Source organism: Rhineura floridana, chromosome 5, assembly GCF_030035675.1.
Source record: "Rhineura floridana isolate rRhiFlo1 chromosome 5, rRhiFlo1.hap2, whole genome shotgun sequence".
NCBI lineage: Eukaryota > Metazoa > Chordata > Lepidosauria > Squamata > Rhineuridae > Rhineura > Rhineura floridana.
Window position 1 is genome coordinate 28,004,994 of NC_084484.1, and position 13,727 is coordinate 28,018,720.

The 13,727-nt window shown below is 41.7% G+C and overlaps 1 protein-coding gene across 3 annotated transcripts in view; it reads right to left on the minus strand.

Annotated features, from left to right (window-relative positions):
- Positions 1–1,354: 1,354 nt before the first annotated feature.
- Positions 1,355–13,727, minus strand: part of DNAJC3 (DnaJ heat shock protein family (Hsp40) member C3) — a 49,865-nt gene continuing 37,492 nt past the window's right edge. For 2 of the 3 annotated variants that reach the window (XM_061630086.1, XM_061630085.1), the window contains exons 10-12: positions 11,552–11,684; positions 6,636–6,784; positions 1,356–5,264 (exon numbers count right to left, since the gene is read on the minus strand). In XM_061630086.1, the coding sequence (XP_061486070.1) occupies positions 5,110–5,264; positions 6,636–6,784; positions 11,552–11,684 (437 nt within the window). In that variant the 3' untranslated portion in view covers positions 1,356–5,109. Of the gene's footprint in view, positions 5,265–6,635; positions 6,785–11,551; positions 11,685–13,727 lie in introns of all 3 variants that reach the window. The other variant, XM_061630087.1, reaches the window with a different exon arrangement.

Genomic DNA, 13,727 nt, shown 5'->3' on the forward strand with positions numbered 1-13,727 from the left:
TTCCTGGAACCTCTCTAAGGTCTTGCAAGCCTTACAGCTCTCTCCGTTTGAGCCCCTTGCTTCAGTACCCCTCAGACTGTTATCTTACAAAGTTCTTTTTCTCGTTGCTATTACTTCTGCAAGAAGAATTTCGGAGCTACATGCCTTATCATCGGTCCGTCACCTCTGCGTGTTTCATAAGGACTCAGTAATTCTGAGGGTTGACCCATCCTTCTGTCCAAAGGTCACCTCAGTATTCCACTGTGGCCAGGATATTATACTTCCTTCATTCTGCCCAAAGCCGGTCCATCCCCTCGAAAAGGCCTGGCATTTGCTGGATGTTAGGAGAGCACTCAAGGTTTATCTCTCTCACACCCAAGACATCAGGCAGACAGAAGCATTATTTGTATCCTTTCACCCTAGGTCTTTGGGAAAAAAGGTTTCTAAATCCACTTTGTCCTGTTGGCTACGAGCCTGTATTTCTATCGCATATCAGTCTCTTAATCTGCCAGTGCCATCTAACATCATGGCTCATTCCACCAGGTCAGCTGCCGCTACGGCGGCATTCCTAACTAATGCTCCTCTTGCTGACATATGTAGGGCGGCGGTATGGGCTACCCCTAACTCCTTCGTGAAGCATTATAAGATTGATCGCTATGCTTCGGCTGACGCCTCCTTTGGGAGACGTGTCCTTCAACATGTCCTTTCTGATTCGTAAGCTGTTTGTAGTCCCTCCCTATTAAGGGGCTGCGTTGGTACATCCCAATCTGATGGCAGGCTACCTGTGGAAAATGGTCCCTTGGACTCACCTGAAGGGTGATTTTCACAGGTACGCCTGCCATCACGTCCCTCCCTTGTGGGGGATTTCTAGATAAATTATGCTATAAGTTTAGTGCTCTGTTCTGTTCTCAGTTAAAACCTGTGTTTTTGGTAGCAAGTTCTATGGTGTTTCCTGTTCCGATTTTCCTACCTCTATTTTCCTTGCTGCTGCGGCCTTCGGCCTTCAGTTCCTTTCAGATATACCACTTCGGACTCGTCGCAAATGAAGACTGGAGTGGGAGGGGCCCGAGGCCCAGGTTTTAACTCTAGTGCATTCTTGCCTTCGGACACTAGATGGCAGTAGTACCCAATCTGATGGCAGGCGTACCTGTGAAAATCACCCTTCAGGTGAGTCCAAGGGACCATTCATCATGTGCTGATGGAATGATTGCCTTACTGTTATATTGAATTCATGGTTTCTTTTTAAAGAAAAGTGGGGTAAAACAATAAAAGGATACAATATTTATATTGCTAATCATCTTCAACTGCTCAAAAGTTCAAAGTACAGAATTCAGCAAGAAGTTGTTGTAATGTTTACCATCAATTTAATGTGAAAATTCAGTGAAACAGAATAGCTTCCAGTCTTTTAAACTGAGGGGCTTAAAAAGTAATGTAACGTTTCTTGATTGTTAGGACAGCTCAACTGAAGCAAGGGCAGATTATTTATAAACATAACAAATATGGACATAAAGGAGTTCTTAGTTGTATATTTGAACAAAAATCAAGTGACTTTCCCATCATAGTGATTCATAGCAATCTTTAAAGGTTTCAACATTACCCAAACTTAAGGCATAGCCCATAGAAGCTATTCTTGCCTAGACACAGTCCACACTAGTAGTGGAATTGAAAAGCAACACCTACTACTACAGAAGAAAGAAAAAATCGAACGGGCTCCCTTTGTGGTTGTCTCAACAGTTTACTACACCAAAAGGAACCTGGATTAATGCAGACTATGTATCTTTCATTCTATTAAGGCAAGATATGGTGCAATCCAGTGCAAGTTTGGCCTAGTTCTCGGGGGGGGGGGAGGAATATGAAGTTACTGGTGCAGCCATGCTTATTAACTCACATGTCAATCTAAATTTGGGTGAAATTGTCACTTGAAACACTTTTCCATGAAAAGCTTATGGAGGTAATGCAGAGAAGGCAACAGGGTTCAACTTTCCACACACCCTTTTTCTGAAAGTAGATTTCCCACACACATTCCTGTTTCATATGAATAACAGTTGAGTCTTCTGTCTACTCAACCATGGCCTACTTAATTCAAGAGACATAACTCAAAGGTGACTGTAGAGAATTGTAGCCTAAAGACAACACACTTTGCTACCTAAGTTATGACTAGCTTGGCTTTCACAGATGTGGTAATCCATTTCAGATTTCAAGTGGGGTGCTCTGGTGATTGAATATCCTATATAAAAAGTCCATACAATCTAAGAAAGTTGATGCTGGGGAAAAGGGTAGAGTTAACATACAGTTGTATATCTCATATAGGTATGTGAAACAAAAATGCAGATTTTTGTTGAGCAGGAAGTTAATCCTCATATTCGCTGTAATTCGTAAGTGTAGTTATTTTGTAAAGAGAAAGATGCCCTATTTTCCTAGTTGAGGCACTTAGTATCAGAACACCAATATCTTGAACTGAATTGCCTTATAAATTGTTTCTTAGTTTCCAAAGAGGTGAAATTTTCCATCACCAAAACAAAACAAATCTCCACAAGCACACTGAAACATCAATATACTGTTTTTTTTTTTAAGTTATGGTACAATTATTTACTTCAAAGTTATGGTACAATTATTTACTTCAGTATTAATTTGGTTTCATAAAAAAAATGACAGAAACTTGAAACAAATATAAATTAAACCCAGCTTTAAGCAAATTTTTGTTACTGCCAGTGAGGACACTGCCTAGCATGATTTCAAGGTTCTTCATCTTCAAAAGAACTTATTGGATGTCATAGCACTGGCCTATTTCTTTTTTTTAAAATAGAGCTTTATTCCAAGTTATTTCCAAAGTGTGTTCACACTGCAATGGTGTATGTTAATTTATACTGACTGGTCTTTATTGCTTTGACAACAAAACCTGCATTGAGGTACTTTTGTTCAATCTAATTTGCAGTCCCTAATTGTGCTAGGATAATAGCTCTGGAGAAACCAAGAATACCCAAAACAACTGACGTCCACTCAAATTAAGTCGACACTAGATTGCACAATGGCAGAAGGCGAGGGGCTCGCTGTCCCCCTCCATTATAAATGATGGCCTGAAAAAGATTTAAAGCATTTTAAATACTGCTCAAAATACATGGATTATAGGGGTCACTTGCCAGAAAACATCTGTCTCGAATCATACTTTTGACAAACTTCATTTGGATATATCCACACGAAAAGCATTAGATTGGCACTTGTACTATTACCTAGGAAGAGCACTATGCAAGGTCTGGTATGATTTTAAAATGTATGTCCTCACAAAAACAATAGGAGCACCTCAACCACTGGATTACCTTTCTGCTGTTTAGGATGTGCAAGAAAAAGTAGGTTGGACCTGATCTGGCTATAAGTGCAGTCCACAAAAGGAGTACATGCCCATTCACATGGCTCGATAACTCTTAGAATGCACACCTGCACCAAATCTATACAGATCCAAATCCAGCAAAAGGGAAATATGTGCAGAACTCAGTCCACACATACGTTACAGGGTCTAGTTGGGGGGGTTGTGGATGATTAAATACCAGTACTATACATGACAACATTATTGGAGTTACTCTTGAACTTTTGACTTCAAAGCTGGAGTGAGCAGGCAGGGAAATATTTGACTAGCCTGTTCCGAGGCTAGAAATGTACTAAAGACATTTCTTAATGCTCAAAAATGGCCTGCTTGAGAGAGCCTGGATTTTTAAAAACACACTTTTATAGATACATCATCTCATTATGAGAGGGCTCTGGATTCCATTTTGAAGGCATTTCATAAGTACCAGAATACAGCCCAAACATAAGGCTATCAGACATGTCCCAGACTGATATAAGGCTATCAGTTTTGCTGGCTGAGCTAAAATGGAAGGCTTTCCTGCTAATATACAGGTGTTGTATAGTAGCTACGTTTTAACAGAGCAAAACACTGCTTCCTTCATAAAGAACTTACCTACCCCAAATGCATAATTAGATGCACTGATCAATAGGCAGGGCAGAGAAGCACTACAACCTGCCCTTTGGAGGAAGGGGCACTTTTTCATCAAATTGTAAGACTGTTAATATCCTCATCACAAATCAGAAAACTATCACCTTAAACGTATGTATTACAGTATGTATCTCTACCTCCCCCCACCCTTTTAAGAAAAATCTTCAAGATCTGAAGTAAATTCTGTACATTTGGGCAATGTCTCAATCATTTTGCTCAAATGTCAAGCATATGTTGAGTGAAAAGCTCAAAATGGATCTATTTAATTAACACCAACTAAGAATATCATTCTATTAAAGTATCTTCCTGAAGCAACCAGAAGAAGAGCAGAGGTTTTAATCCAAAAAGAGAAAACTGTCTTTGTAAAAATAAGTTAGAAAAAGTTGTCAGCAAGCTAGACAAAAAAGTCCTGTTTTGGATAAGAGTCATAGGGATGTTTCTGTGGGGAATTACTTTAAGCACTAGAACAGCGTTTTTAGAGCACTCATGTTACATAAAATCCCCCCTAACAAGCTGCACTGGGAAAATTATAACATCTATGGCCAGGGAAGGCCCAGGCCATTCCATATCCTGCTTCCTTAGAGGGGCATGCATGCATCATAACCTGGGCTACATTTAAAGAGAACTTTAGAGGCGAGAATAGGAAGAGTGACAGGGAGGATCCTCCAATGTCTCCCAAGGATAATACTTCAGCAGACAACCAAACATTTCCTCTTAACAGCAACAAAAACTATGTTGTGCTTTCTTATGTCTGTAGGGAGGAAGATAATACATGATCAAGTCCCACAAAAGTCACTAAGAGTTTAGTAAAAAAATTTAAAGTGCTTTCTTGAATCAATTGCTTCTCTAGCATGGGTTTGTCTTGAGCTGAAGGTCATAACTCACTTTGGAAGGAGAGGTTCAAAAGACTACTACAGCTCCAAATAGTCTTCCACCTTTTTAGAGATTAGAAGTCTGACACCCATAATCAGTACTAACAGAACTGCTGTTGTGTCATTCTCCATTTTGGACTTGTTTACTCTTGTGAAAAGCTGACTTTCATTAAAGTTCAAGGACCAAACCACTATTTGAAATTACCTAGAAATAAAAATAAAGACAAGCTCTTAAAAACAAAAATGAGGGAAGTGGGGTGGGAGTTTCTAATTGAAATGGAATTTAAATTTAAATGGTCCTCCAGAACTGAATGGGTCAAATCCTTGCCATGAATTCCAGCCTCTGTGAAATGGATTTCCTCCACCTTGCTGGTTTTCTGCATCCAGTGGATCTTCTCCTGCATCAAACTTCCTCCGCATCTCTAAAAAGATACACATATGACCATGAGATCCATAGAATTTGACACATCATTCAAATCGGCTTTAGAACCTTTCATAAACATGGAAGACCGATAGTATTTTAATTGCTTGGATAGTAGCCACAGTATCTGCTTTACACTTAACTTGAAATGGCATAAGAGCAACCTCATTCCTAAAGACTGTGTTTTTTAAAAACATTATCATACTTTGCAAACTACCACATTTTCTCCCTACAGCAAAGCTTTCATTCAAAACTTGGGGACTATTCTTATGAATATCTCAGGATGTGATGGAAGATGCAATAGGCTCAACCCATGATAAGGTTCCAAGGCTTTCATTATGGAGTGAAGGCCTTTCTCTGGCAAGCAGCCACACACCAAGGCAATTCTGAGAACAGACGTTGTAGCAATACACCACACACTCTCACAGATCAGCATATACTCATTGGCTCTCTTCAGGCATTGCTCGAATAAAGAGGGAAGGCATGATGAAAGGGGCTGCAGGCTCACCCATTCAACCCTGCCCCCAAAGATGCGATGCTGGGGGATAACTTCTGAAGTGGGGAGCCTACTTAGCTCAGGGAAGCTACCCACTTCTGAAGGAAGTTACACCCCCCCCCAAGTGGCAGTAAGAGAAGCCATATGACTTTGGGGGCAGGGCTAAACACATGGCCCTGCAGTGCCTTTAGTCATGCCTGCCTTCTTCAAGTGAGCAACCCTTGAAGAGTCTGTCCACCATTCGTTAGTGTGTTTAAACACAGTTAACTCATTAACTATCTGCCATAAATGGTAGTTTGTGCAAGTATCTATCTGTGAATAAGTACAATGTTTTACATCATTTATAAATGAATTCTATGTGTTTGGGGTCAAAAACTATGGGTATTAAAAATGTAGAAAACTTTTCAATTTTATCTATGGCACTTTATACTCGCCAGTATTTTCCTACAATAACTGGGCAGGAGGGGGTGTCAGTTGTTCTGTGGCATCAACACACAACCCCATTAAGAGTGTTAAGGTCAATTAGATCCCAATTAAAGTAAATGGAAGAAAAATGAAACACTATGCACTTAAGGCATTTGTAGTTTGAAAATTATTCCCGCAGCAAACATCCTTTCTATTTACCTTAAAGTCACTCAAAAGCATTGACTTAAACTGTAACTTAATTGATAATATTTGGCCCTAATGTCAGTTAAGCAAAATGCTTTTCACAAGTGAAGGAGGATCCAGAAGCAATACACTACATCAGAGGTAGCCAACGTGGTGCCCTCCAGAGGCAGCCAGACTACCAGCTGCCATCATGCAAAACAAACCTGTTGGCTCGGTCTATCGTTCTGAAAACAAATGGGCCCCTGCACAAGCTATCAACCCATATACCTGGATTAGTGAGAACTTCTTTGGCAGCTGCAATATCAATAAACTTTTTCTCTGCTTTCTTCTTCTCTTCTTCATCCTGGAAATTATCTGGGTGCCACTGCATTGCTAGCTTTCTATATGCTTTTACAATTTCTTGCTTTCTGGCATTCCTATGGAGAGCATAGGAAATTAGCTTTCCAATAGTTTTCATTCCAAGAGAAGTCTTCAAAAAAACCAACACGCTGAACATATTTGCCAGCATCCAAAGCCCTCTTCAGATGTTCAAAGCGACTGTGTGATGAGCAGAAGTGTTTGCGCGAGCAAGCCCCACCCCCAACATCCCCACCGGAGACTTGAGTAGGAAGGTTTAAAAGGGCTCCCCTGCTGCATTCAGCTAAACATGATTAGAGGCCTCTGCATGATCAGGTATCCTGTGTTATCAGGATTCCTGATCATGCAGAGGTGTCTTAGTGCATTTATCAGAATGTGCTTAGAAACCCCCTTCAGACCTAGGCAGCACATAAGCCTCCATGCCCTCTACATAGTCTTCCCCATCCCCTTACAAAGTACTTGAACACTTGAATAGGGCTCAAGAAAGCTATCTTAGCTGGAATCCTTTTCTATTATTTTAAAAGAAATGTTTTCCCTGGTTATGTATGGTAGAGAAAAAACAAATGTGAGAGTTTCACTAAATAAAAAGGGATATATCCAAAAAATAAGAATAAAATGGACCACTGGTCTCACCTGAAGGGTGATTTTCATAGGAGGACTGCCATCAAGCGGGTTATAGCTCCACCTATCGTCCGAAGGCAAGAATGTTTTTGAAGTCAAGACTAGGGGCGTCAGGCCCCTCCCACTCTCCAGTTCGTTCACAGCGAGTCCAAAGAGAGATATCTAAAAATGCAGGAGAAAAGGCCAACGGGCCTACCAGCAAAGACATAACACAATAGCAATAATCATAATAATATGACTCTAACGTAGCTATATAACATTAATAGCAGTCTTGACTTCACTAGTAAATCTAATATAATAGCGTAACAGGAATATATGAAAAAAACCCAAAAAATATCTAGGTATCCTCCAACTGGGAGGGTTGTGATGGCAATCCTCCTATGAAAATCACCCTTCAGGTGAGACCAATGGTCAATTTTCCATAGGAGGACTGCCATCAAGCGGGATGTACCAAAGCAGCCCATAACAGGGAGGGACCACCCACATCCTAATCATCATTAAGAACCTGTTGCAACACTCATCTGCCAAAAGAGGCAAGGGGAATAAGGAGCCGCAGCCGCAGGCTCCGAAGGCAGTCGCGGCGAGATTTAAAATGCCGCAGAACGAGCCAGGGGAGGCGGGGCAGCCCAACCAGAAAGGGACACTGAAAGTAGAAAGAGCCGAAGCCGCAGGCTCTGGAGAAAAAACTAAGGGAGCTGCTGCGAAAATAGGTGGCGAGTTGAAAAAAGAGCGGCGGCGCAAGGCAGAGAGCTGCAGCCACAAGCTCCTGGATTAAGTCTGCGTCCGCTGGCTGAGGAAGGGAGAACCGCAGACGCGGTCTCCCAGAATCGCCGTTCGGCTAGGCAGGGAGCTGCAGCTGTAAGCTCCCGTAACAAGGCTGCGTCCGCCGCCTTAGGAAGGGAGAACCGCAGCCGCGGTCTCCCAGTAAATAGCCAGGGACTGAGGGAAAAAAATAGACAAAAAGGGGATCCCCCTTAAGTACAAAGACAAAGTACAGTCAGTCCCACAGACTCTAAAGTAAAAGACAGAGGGAAGGAAATAACGAATACACACACAAAACCTCCACACCCTGTCACACAAATACACAAAAACTTATCTAGACGCTAAGCTATATATCCAACTTGCACAGACGAAGGCAAGAATGAACTGGAGAGTGGGAGGGGCCTGACGCCCCTAGTCTTGACTTCAAAAACATTCTTGCCTTTGGATGATCGGTGGAGCTATAACCCACTTGATGGCAGTCCTCCTATGGAAAATCCAATTGTGCTCAGTGAATACACAGTGCATTGCAAAGAAACCCAAAGTTTTTTCTTCAGGGCATTTATGTTACTTTGCATCTACAGAAAGTGCATCGTGGTTAATAGCTTTCTCTGACAACTCTTTCCCTCATACATAGTCATTGCCTTTTGAATGTTATAGTTCTTTGAATTTTGGGCCAAGTGGAACGTTTATTTTGAGTTTTAAGCGACATTAATCTAATTTTGTAAGTTGCCATAGGCTGCTGAGTGTGCAAGAACGTGTTAGTCCACATTCACATGAGTGAAATGCAGGAGTAACAAAGCTACAATGCTCAAGTGTATTAACCACTCTGCACTCAGAGGGGCAGCCCAGTGATACCCTGTAACCTACAGCAGGGGCAGAGAACTTGCAGCTGCTAGGGTGAACGTAGCCCCACCAGGAGTTCAAACTTGGCCCACAAGGGCAGTTTTCCCTAAATCCTTCCACCTGCCCCACACTTGATGCTATATGTGGCATCAGCGACATGGTTGTCAATGCACAAACCTGAGTGTGCAGTGGCAAGAGAAAGCAGGTTTTGGCTCAACTAACCCATCAACTGATGGACAGCTGAGCTGAAGTCTGCTGGATTGGGTGCGCGATCAGGTGCCTGAGCTGTACATGGTGCTTTGAAATCCCAACTTTGAGACTTTAAAGTGCAGTCACCTGACATTGTGACATCATATGATTGACAGGTATGTAGCCCCACCCACCTGTCAAATTTGGCCCACAAGGCTAGACCCAGATAAGGACCTGTCCCTCAGAGCCTAAAAGGTTCCCTACCCTTGCCCTAGAGCTAAAAAATATACGTGACTGTCACCACAGCAGATCTGCTCCACCGACATTTTTTTTGCTAATGCAACTTTGTACCAATTCTGAGGTACAAACATGGTTTTATAAAAGTGTGCTAAGCTGGCCACTTTTCTTTTGAAGGAAAAGCAACTGTGGAGCCACAATCCAGATTGGTGGCTGTGCCAGTTTTTCATTAAAAAATCGCTCTCCCCTTCCGGTGGCTATTTGCTTCCAAAAAGGTGCCATATGCAGTACAAGGCACTATCCAGGGTGGATGGAGGAGAACAGGACTGGAAGCATGATCCAGACCGGGGACATGCACAGCTGCGTTCCTTATAAGTGAAAAGCGGTCAACTGAGGACAGGCAGAGCCACCCTGACCACTGTTGGAATACAGAGTAAGGCCCTGGCAGTAAACCTGCCCCTCTTTACCTCTGTTGCCTTCATGCTGCCAGAGCAGGCCCAGTAGTTGTTGCTTCTGGGGAATGTGGGGGCTGGGATTAAAGGGCTACTCCCAGCACCAAAACAAGGGGGAGGGTGGGAATGTCTTTTTGCATAACTCTTTGCTATTGCATAGAAGAGCATTGGCTCTGTTAGACAGCTCTGCACTCAGATCTGCACTCTTTTAAAGACAGGAGTTTGCATGCTTCAAGCAATCACCTTCTTCGCTTTCCAAGTTTTTCCAGCCACTGATCTTTTATATCATTTTTTCTTCCCCCATATTTCTCCAGCTCATTCACAGCTATTTGCTTTTCCATAACACTGGCTTTGTTCTTTGCTTAATACTTCATTTCAGCCTTTAGCTAATGAGGCTTTTTGGTGCTGCCTGCTCAAATGAATTTGCTCTCTGTTCAAAATTAACATTGCTTTAGGATGCAGCATACCACTTTGGAGGTCAGAGATGATCTAATCATGGCTCCTGCCAGTATGAACACGTTGGCTTTTTGGATCCTAGTTTGTATTGATGTTTTAGTTTTTGTTGTGGCTTACGGCCAAGCAAATAAAAAATTATGTACTTTACTAAGGAGGCTGGAGAAGACTCAAAAGTATTGTGGAGGAGAAAAGAAGTGTGGAACAAGGGAATGGCAAAAGGAACACCACTGGACTAACTGGGTTTGGTTGCTGCAAGATGTGGCATAGCAAGAGGGCGAGGTTATGCAAAGTTTTACTCTTCTGATTCATCATGAGGAAGAACTGCCTAATGGTATGGGCAGTTTGAGAGTGGAACAGGCTGCTTGAGAAGGTGGTGGCCTGGCCTTGGTTAGAGGCTTTTAAGCGGAGGGTGGATGGACACCTATCAGGGATGCTGTATCAGTAGATTTCTTGCATTTGCAAGGTTGAGTTACAAGATCATTGAGGCACCTTTCAACTCTTCAAGATAAGTGATAAGGGTTCTATGCTGATCAGTGTTAGAAACTGAGAAGATTGCAGGTCAATGAAACCAGTAACTATACTTCCCCCCCCATGCATACTTTTTCCACTAGCATGTGGTGTAACTGTCAAGAGTGGCTTTGAACATGATAAAAGGAAGTGAGGTAGGCAGACAGGAAAAGGAAGTGCATGGGGATCATGTTTCTTGTTCTCCACGTTTCTTTCTAAAGCGCCATATAGAAATGTTCAATTCTACCCACACACAGGGAGGTGAGCCCTGCACTGGAAAGTCACATCTCTCACTCCTGGGAACAGGAAATGGTACAGTTTGAACTTGGGCCGTGATAAAGAAACATGGTGAACAGGAAGTGTGAGTTACTTGCACTTCTCATTTCAATTGTATTACATAATGCCTGAAGCCACTCAAAGATAAATCACAATTCTTGTTCTACAATTTGGGGATGCTGCAACTGTGCTATTCCTGCTGTCTCTTTGTAGATCAATTGTTTATAGCACTGATATAAAGAGATCTGATGTTTCCCATTGCCATAGGAGTGATAGGACATTCAGTTCCATTCAAGAACTAGTTTTCTTTAAACAGCACATGAGAGACTCAAATCCTTGCTTAGCGATGGAGTGTACAGGATAATTTTGGGCAACTCATGAGCTTGTTAGGAGGAGCTGATGTCGTGAGCACCTTGGAGAAAGGGCAGGATATATATCCAGATAAGTAAATAAGCAGAAACATATTGACTATCCTGTACTCACCTTTTTACTCCTAAAATTTTGTAGTAATCTTTTTTCTGAGATTGCTTGAGCATCAATTGGGCTTTCTCTAGGTCTTCTAAAATCTGCTGATCATTGTCACTGTGTTCCTTAGCAGCTTCATAATCCCGAATAGCTATACATAATACATAAAAGACAACATACACCGATATCTTGCAATAGTTCATCTTCAGCACAGAGGGCACAATTTCAAGTTTTAAATTATGCATTGGCTGTGTTTGGACAATTGCTTCTCAGCTAAGCAAGCCAAAATATTCAGGCACCTGCTTCTCTCCTCTCTTTGCACAAGCAGCAAAAGAGGCCAGGAAATCAAGGTTAACCAGAGCTGCCTGTTATATCTGAAACAGGAACTGGGTTATCGACTTCCAAACAAGTCAGGGTTAGGAAACCAACTAAAACTATGGCTTCATTTTTTGGCTTGTTTGGAAGTCATTAACCAGAGTTTCTCAATGGCGATTAAATTAACTGCAGTTAACTGTTGTTGTTATTTATTTATTTATTTATTTTGTATCCCGCCCTTCCTCCCAGCAGGAGCCCAGGGCGGCAAACAAAGCACCAAAACACTTTAAAACTTCATAAACACAGATCTTAAAATACATTAATACAAAATAGCATTAAAAACAATTTAAAAAACAACCTTTAAAAAGGGTTAGAAACATTATTAAAAAACATATTAAACAATTCTGACACAGATGCAGACTGGGATAGGTCTCAATTTAAAAGGCTTGTTGAAAGAGGATAGTCTTCAAAAGGCGCCAAAAAGATAGCAGAGTTATGTGCCTTCAAGTCAATTACAACTTATTTATTTTATTTATTTATTACATTTATTTATTTATTACATTTATATACCGCCCCATAGCTGAAGCTCTCTGGGCGGTTTACATACAACTTATGGCAACCCTATGAATCAGCGACCTCCAATAGCATCTGTTATACAGGAATACCCCGATTTACGTACCTTCGTTTAACGGACTCTCGCAATTACGGACATGCTCCATACTCCACCATACCCCACTTAATGTACACGCGCTTCACAATTATGGACACTGATGGAACGCCCGAACTTGCATTCCACGTGCCACGTGCGTTGCGAAGCGTCATCTCCCGTAGCAATCTGAGCGACTCCTGACCTAGCGATCAGAGCGATCTGAGAGACTCCTGACCTGAAGGTTCTCATTTAAGTACAGTACTCTTTACAGTACATTTAAGTTCTTTACTACTGTACTTAACAGCGATCAGAGCTCTGCCTGCCCCGGCCTAGGTCGGTGGCGGCAGTGTGTGTGTGTGTGTGGGGCACCTCATGCTCTTTACAGTACTGTAGATCCCCTGATTTCGTTTTATACCTCTCCGTTGTCCCATTTTATACCTCTCCATTGTCCCCCATTGTCCTATTGTCCCATCTTCCTTTCCTGCTTTAATTGATTGCGATAAAAAAATAAAAAAATTCTTTAGATCAGTTTCCAACTACAAACGTTTTCTTAAAATAAGGCCTACTGTGTTTATTTTAGTTATAAAGGCGTTATTTACATCATTTAAGGCCGTATATGATGATTGCAGTGCAGTACATGCATCGATAAGTGGGAAAAAAGTAGTGCTTCACTTTAAGTACATTTTCACTTAACATACACGCTCCGGTCCCATTGCGTATGTTAAAGCTGGGTATTCCTGTAAACCACCCTGTTCAGATCTAAATTCAGGTCTGTGGCTTCCTTTATGGAATCAATCCATCTCTTGTTTGGTCTTCCTCTTTTTCTACTCCCTTCTGTTTTTCCCAGCATTATTGTCTTTTCTAGTGAATCATGTCTTCTCACTGTGTCCAAAGTATGATAACCTCAGCTTCATCATTTTAAGTTCCTGGCTTGTTCACTTGTGCGAAAGGAGTAGCAAAATGGCTGCATAGAGGTGCCTGAAGCTTGTGTGTATCTCAGATTATTAAGCTGAGATTTGATCGTCGGGTTAATACTGTTTTATAAAAGCCGAAAACCCAAGACAAGCAACACCAGTTACACAGAAATATTAACGTTTGCTTACTTAATTCTCTGTTCCCCTTCCCATTCTTTACTTCTTGCTCTTCACTTTAGTACCTCCCATTCATTCCCCTGTAAGTGCCCCAGTCCTTCCTATCAACAGGTCTTCAGAAATTCAAACACTGAATCAT